The sequence below is a fragment of the Talpa europaea genome, assembly GCF_964194135.1.
Source record: "Talpa europaea genome assembly, chromosome: 11".
Taxonomy (NCBI): domain Eukaryota; kingdom Metazoa; phylum Chordata; class Mammalia; order Eulipotyphla; family Talpidae; genus Talpa; species Talpa europaea.
This window is the reverse complement of record NC_140078.1, coordinates 20,998,049-21,005,269: the sequence shown is the minus strand read 5'-3', so window position 1 is coordinate 21,005,269 and position 7,221 is coordinate 20,998,049. Positions and strand designations below refer to the sequence as shown.

General features: G+C 46.3%; 1 protein-coding gene across 2 annotated transcripts; it reads left to right on the top strand.

Moving 5' to 3' along the window:
• Positions 1-654: 654 nt before the first annotated feature.
• Positions 655-7,221, top strand: CPNE1 (copine 1; the record flags this gene model as incomplete). 2 transcript variants are annotated; one of them, XM_084246700.1, is made up of 15 exons in its annotated part: positions 655-783; positions 882-1,061; positions 1,223-1,297; positions 1,383-1,454; positions 1,592-1,672; positions 1,833-1,922; positions 2,018-2,104; positions 2,238-2,324; positions 2,418-2,477; positions 2,557-2,690; positions 2,774-2,828; positions 3,009-3,060; positions 6,407-6,540; positions 6,685-6,918; positions 7,081-7,221. In XM_084246700.1, 15 exons carry the CDS (start codon positions 655-657, stop codon positions 7,219-7,221), a joined length of 1,611 nt encoding a protein of 536 aa, XP_084102826.1. The 2 variants fall into 2 exon arrangements, with proteins under 2 accessions (XP_084102826.1, XP_084102825.1); XM_084246699.1 differs by having other exon boundaries at positions 6,682-6,918.

The window sequence follows — 7,221 nt, the reverse complement described above, 5'->3', positions numbered from 1 at the left end:
ATATGATAAACCAGTGTGAAATGATGATGACTTTAGCTGGGTACTGGCAGTGAGAATAGTGAGGAGTTGAAGATGAGCTTCTGATTAGAAGCTAGTAGAGTCAGTGAAGGAATCATAACTCTATCCCATGATGCAGGGTCTCAGGATTAGTGGTAAATCATTGGAGGAAGAGATTTTTGGAGGAATAATATGTGTCATGGTTGTGTTGGGGCAATGTTGGGATCGAAACAAGGATAAGACTGATTTAAGGCAAGTAAAAGAGAGAAGGGAATTACTGATCTCTGAGAAAATCAGGACTTGAGCAGTTTAATCTGTTAAAACCCTGATTTTAGGGTATAAGTTCTGAGTAGTAGTCTTGGGTTTCGAATGAATTTTATGTTAAGAACTGGTTGAGTCAAAGTTGTTGATGAAGACAGGTATTTTTTTTTTGCATTATACCATCATATTCTTGTACCAGTTGGTTGTGACCACTATCTCCTGTATCACTGAGCTCACCCCAAGGGGATTAGAATAGTATAGGACCTTTTCTTCCTCTGGTGTTTTGGGATGGAGGCAGGGCAGGGCCTCCCTGGGTGAAGCCTGCTGGCCTTCCCAAACTGGGACTTTATCCCAAGAAAAAGTCCTGGATGTTTGACTCAGGTCCTTTTCCCCCAGATGGCCCATTGTGTGACCTCGGTTCAGCTCTCCATTTCCTGCGATCACCTCATTGACAAGGACATTGGCTCCAAGTCTGACCCACTCTGTGTCCTTTCACAGGATGTGGGAGGGGGCAACTGGACTGAGGTGAGAAGGACCTTGGGGATTAAGGTTGTAGAAAGGGGTTAGGATTATTTTGGTGTGGATTGTGTGTGACTGTGATGCTTATTGGCCTCTGCCCACAGCTTGGCAGGACAGAACGAATACGGAACTGCTCAAGTCCTGAGTTCTCTAAGACTCTGCAGCTTGCATACCACTTTGAAACAGTCCAGAAACTTCGATTTGGCATCTATGACATAGACAACAACACACCTGAGCTGGGGGATGATGACTTCCTAGGAGGGGCTGAGTGTTCCCTGGGACAGGTATGTAGGGCCAGGAATTAGAATCCTTCAGCTATAGGTGCAATGAGAATCCTATCAAACAACAGCCTGCCTGGAACATGAAGGGGTGTGGAGTGGGGCAAGCAGAACCTAACTCTGCCTGATATCTTAGCACCCCTTTTCCACCCCTGCTCTGCCCCCAGATTGTATCCAGCCAGATACTAACTCTACCCTTAATGCTGAAGCCTGGGAAACCTGCTGGGCAGGGGACCATCACGGTAAGGAAGAACTCTGTCAGCGGGTGTAACCTGACATTCATGAGAAATTTGTGAGGTGATCTATTCTCCTGTCTCCCCTCCCTAGGTCTCAGCTCAGGAGTTGAAGGATAGTCGTATAGTAACCATGGAAGTTGAGGCCAGAAACCTAGATAAGAAGGTACACATGGAAGGACACCCTGGGGGCTCAAAAATTAAGGAAACGGATGGTTTGTTGTGGGGGCATGGGTGGGAACAGAGGTCTGGCATAGTGGTTGTCTATCTCTGAGTCTTACAACAGGTCTCTGGTGTTAACAGGACTTCCTGGGAAAATCAGATCCGTTCTTGGAGTTCTTCCGCCAGGGTGATGGGAAATGGCACCTGGCATACAGATCTGAGGTGTGAGACCCCTGGGATTGGGTAGGTGGGATAGGAGAGAATCTCCTGGGATTTGTGACTACCAATGTTAGGGAGACAGGGAAAAATACTGGGTAGGGACTGGATCACAGCTCCCATATGTCAGGCCAGAGCTCACTAGAGACTTTGCCCTCCACCTCAGGTGATCAAGAACAACCTGAACCCTACATGGAAGCGCTTCTCTGTTCCCCTTCAGCATTTCTGTGGAGGAGACCCCAGCACACCCATCCAGGTGAGGAGCTTGGCTCACAAGTTGAGCTGGGGTACAGAGCCTAAGGAGTGATTTATTCTCATTCTTTGTGTACACACACACACCTTCTCCCTCAGGTGCGATGCTCAGACTATGACAGTGATGGTTCACATGATCTCATTGGTACCTTCCACACTAGCTTGACCCAGCTGCAAGCAGTCCCAGTAAGTGCTAACCTACTCAGGGATGCAAACGTGGGCTGAGAGGGCTGCAGTCCCCAGGAGAGAGGGCAAGTAGCTCCAGTTCTGTTTAGTGCTCTGATAAAGTTTCTTGCCCTAATTTGTCTTTCCTCACCAGGCTGTGTTTGAATGCATTCACCCTGAAAAACAGCAGAAAAAGAAAAGCTACAAGAACTCTGGAACTATCTGTGTCAAGATTTGCAAGGTGAGATAATAGCCCATGTAACCCAGGCTCTGACCCCTGAGCTCCATGTCCCTAAACCCTTTCACCCCAACCATGATCTGGTTTTATCTGCAGGTAGAAACAGAGTATTCATTCCTGGACTATGTGATGGGAGGTTGTCAAATCAATTTCACTGTAAGTGCTTTACCCACGGACAAGAGAACACATCTGGGGTTCAAGGTAGCGTTCAGCTAACCTCTTTTCTTCCTCCCAGGTGGGCATCGACTTCACAGGCTCTAATGGGGACCCCTCCTCACCTGACTCCCTACACTACCTGAGCCCAACAGGGGTCAATGAGTACCTGACAGCACTGTGGAGTGTGGGCAGTGTGGTTCAGGACTATGATTCGTGAGTAACTTCCCTTGCTTATCTACATTCCCTGCAGATGTTTTAACTTCTAGGCTCACAATACCCTCATTGTCTTCCCACAGTGACAAACTGTTCCCAGCATTTGGATTTGGGGCCCAGGTGCCCCCTGACTGGCAAGTGAGTGTTTTCTTCCCTTCTTCCACACCTATTACCAGTGTCCTGATTTGGGAGGGTGGGGTGAATTGGCTGTCTGTACCCAGCTCTGTAGGGGACATACAGGACTGATATGGTACTTGGTATAATTGCCCTTATTCTTAGCACAAATATGGTCATTTTTATTTCCATTCTTGCTCTCAGGTCTCCCATGAATTTGCCTTGAATTTCAACCCCAGTAGCCCCTACTGTGCAGGTAAGTCTCCCATTTTCCAACTGAGGATGCCAATGTATGTAGGCAAGGGAGAATGTGGGGATGGGGAAGGATAACTGACTCCATTGTCCAGAGGAGTTGATTTTAGTATTCTGGAGTCAAATTTCATATCCTTTGCTAATCATGTGACTTGGGGCCATTTGCTTAACTTCTTATCTGCTTAGCCTTCATAATAAGGCTAAATATTGGGCCTCCTTGGTAGCTCACGGGTTAAAATCTCAGCGCTATCAAGCTATCACCAGCCACTGTGACGAGTTCGATTCCCAGCCAGGGAGCTACCCACATGATGCAGCAGGCCTCTCCTGTCTTGCCCGCTGCTGTCCTTAGCGGTGTATTTCAGTAGATCTCTTTGTTCGGCTCCCCACTCCGTCTCTGGTAAATCCTCTCACCCTCCACACCTCTGGCCTCCACTCTAGTTCCTGAATGCATAAATAAATTAAGTAAATCTTTAAAAAATAAATAAGGCTAGGGCCTCCCCGGTGGCGCAGCGGTTGAGTGCTGGGTTGCGAAGCTGCCTGCAGCCTCTGCAGCCGGTTCGATCCCCGGCTGCTCCCCGGCCACCGGAGGAGGGTCCCACATGGCGCGCAGACCTCTCCTGCCGCCCGCTGCTCCCCTCAGCAGTGTACTTCGGTCCTTCTGCCTGCTCTGCTCCCCGCTCTGGCTCTGGTGAATTCTCTGACCCTCCCACGCTTCTGACTGTACCCAGTGCATGTATAAACCAAACAAACAAACAAATAATAAATAAATAAATAAATAAGACATGCCTCTAGAAAATTAAAATAAATAAATAAATAAATAAATAAGGCTAAATATTACAGGATACTGAGTTTTTAAGGAGATAGTGTATATAAAGTTTGAAACAGTGAGCCTGGCACATACTAAATGCTCTCTTAAAAAATGGTAGCTATTATATCGCCATTATAATCTTTTCCAGGAAGCTCACATGTACTTATTTGGAAATCTGCAGAAGTCTTGGTGTCTTTTTGCCCTGCAGGGTGCTTTTTGACCTCCCCTCTTTTGTCTAGGAAGAGCCAAAACTTGGGCTGCCTAGCACCCTGCTCAGGCAACTTGCGAAAGTGGAAAATTTTACCTGATAGGTTTGACCTGAGTTTAATTCTTTTTTAATTTTTCTAAAAGATTTATTTTTATTTATGCATACAAGAATCGGGGTACAGACCAGAAGTGTGGGGTGGGGGGGTGAGAGGATTCACCAGAGGCAGAGTGGAGAACAGAACTGGTGGGCTGACTGAAATACACTGCTGAGGGGAGCAGCAGGAGAGTCAGGAGAGGTCTGCTGTGCCATGTGGGTCAACTCCCTGGCAGGGGATAGAACTCGTGCTTCAGTGGCTGTGGATAGCTTCACAGTGCTGCATCTTAACCCTTTGCGCCACAAGGGAGGCCCCTAGGTTTTATATATATATATTTTTAAAGATTTATTTATTTATTTATACAAGAACCCTGGGGTATAAGCCAGATGTGCGGGAGGGTGAGAGGATTCACCAGACAGAGCGGGGAACAGAACAGGCAGACTGACAAAATACACTGCTGAGGGGAGCAGTGGGCGAGACAGGAGAGGTCTGCCTTGTCATGTGGGACCCTGGCTGGCTGGCCGGGATCGAACTGGCACTGCAGAGGCTGCAGACAACTTCACAAGCTCTGCACAGGCTGCGGACAGCTTCACAGCGCTGCGCTCAACCACCTGTGACATCAGGGGAGGCCCCCTGGGTTTTGTATTTTGACATGAGTTTAGACTTAGGAAAAAGTTGCAAGAATAGTTATAGGGATTCAGGACATTTGGAGCTCAGTGGTTAAGGTCTGGATTATATAGGCTGGCTGTTTTTTACCTTCACCCACATTTCTCAGAGATGAACATTTTATCACATTTGCTTTGTCACTCTCTCACTCAAGTTCCTTCTCTCCCTCCAATATAGTTTTTTTTCCTGAAATATTTGAGAATTGTAGTAAATACATGCTGCCCCAAGTTAGCCTCCATGACCCTACCAGCTTTGTACCTGTCATTATCCTTATGGCCCTTTATCTCTAAATATTTCAATGTATATTTCCTAAAATCAAAGACATTCTTGTAGATAACCACAGTACAAGTCTCAAAAGCAGAAAATTAACATCAGTACAATACTATTATCTAATCTGCAGAATTTATTCAAATTTTGCCAATTGTCCTTAATGTCATTTACAGCAACAGGAAATCTTGGATCACACATTTCATTCAGTTGTCACGTCTTCCAGAGCTTTTTCATGATACTGACCTTTTTTAAGATTAACGGCCAGATATTTGCATAATGTCTTATCATTTGGTAGTTACCTGTATTTTCTCATAATTAGATTTAGATTATGCATTTTTTGGTGGGAATATCACAAACTTGATGCTTTGTGTTCTGATATGAACATATGTCAGAACCGTATCAGGAAAGATACATGATGTTGATTTATCCTATATCAGTTATGTTAACTTGGATCACTTGATTAAATAGATATATGTTGTAGAGTCTATAATGGTTTTTCTATCATACAAGTAATGTTTTTCTCTTTGCAGTTATTAAGTATCTTTTAGGAAGATACATAAATATCCAATTACTCATCAACTTTTATCCTCTAGTTTTCTTTTTTTTTTTTTTTTAAGATTTAATTATTTATTTATACAAGAACCAGGGTACAGGCCAGATGCAGGGGAGGGCGAGAGGATTCACCAGAGACAGAGCAGGGAACAGAACAGGCAGACTGACAAAACACACTGCTGAGGGGAGCAGCAGATGCGACAGGAGGGGTCTGCCCCGCCATGTGGGACCCTCCCTTGCCAGCCGGGATGGAACTGGCACTGCAAAGGCTGCGGACAGCTTCACAGTGCAGCTCTCAACTGCCTGCGCCACTAGGGGAGGCCTGCCTCTAGTTTTCTTTGATGATCCTTCCCTAAATCATTTCTGAGATGATTTCAAATAAATAATTCCTCTTTCTACAATTGATGATGATCACTCCCTTCTCTCCCATTATTAAATATCTCTGTGGATTATTTTACTAAATGAATTATAATTATTAAGTGGGTTATAATTTTGTGTTTAAAATGGCCTGGATTGATCAGGGAATTCCCCTAACCTGGGTTTTAATTCAAGCCATGATTTAGGGCCAAGTGTCCCTTCTTTCTTTTGGCCATAGTTTTCTCATCTATAGGATGTGGGTGAATACCTGGGGTTGCCGGGGTGATTTCCTGAAATACATGCAGGTTCCCAAATCTCCTCAGCCATTATGGGGTGATTTCAGGACTGATCCTGACTCACAGTATTTTATAGTGTTTTTTGCTCTCCTTTCCTAGGCATCCAGGGCATTGTAGATGCCTACCGCCAAGCCCTGCCTCAAGTTCGCCTCTATGGCCCCACTAACTTTGCACCCATCATCAACCATGTGGCCAGGTTTGCAGCACAGGCTGCACATCAGAAGAGTGCCTCGGTGAGGGTCATGGAAGGTGATGGTGGGGTGGTCTCAGTTAAGGTCTTCTTTGAGGGCTGTGTAACAAGGGATTTCTTGTCAGTATGGAAATGTGAAGTGTTTAGAGGGTCAACCTCAATATATGTATGGGATTGTTCCCAGCAATACTTCGTGCTGTTGCTGTTGACTGATGGTGCTGTGACAGATGTTGAAGCCACACGCGAAGCTGTGGTTCGTGCTTCCCACCTGCCCATGTCAGTGATCATCATTGGTGTGGGTGGTGCTGACTTTGAGGCCATGGAACAGCTGGATGCTGATGGTGGACCCCTGCGTACACGCACCGGGGAAGCAGCAGCGCGTGACATAGTGCAATTTGTGCCTTATCGCCGCTTTCAAAATGTGAGTAGGGGCAAACCTGGGGGAGACCAGACCTGGAGTTTACCCTTCCACCTCCTCCTGATGTGAGTGAGGCTGGGATTCATTTACATCTGGTCATGAAATATAGACCTTGGGAAGCTGCAGTGGATCACCACTGACCTGGCCCCTGTTTTCTCCTGCCAGGCCCCTCGAGAGGCATTAGCACAGACTGTGCTTGCAGAAGTACCCATGCAACTGGTCTCCTACTTCAAGGCCCAAGGGTGGGCCCCATTTAAGCCACTTCCACCTCCAGCCAAGGACCCCGCACAGGTGCCCCAGGCCTAG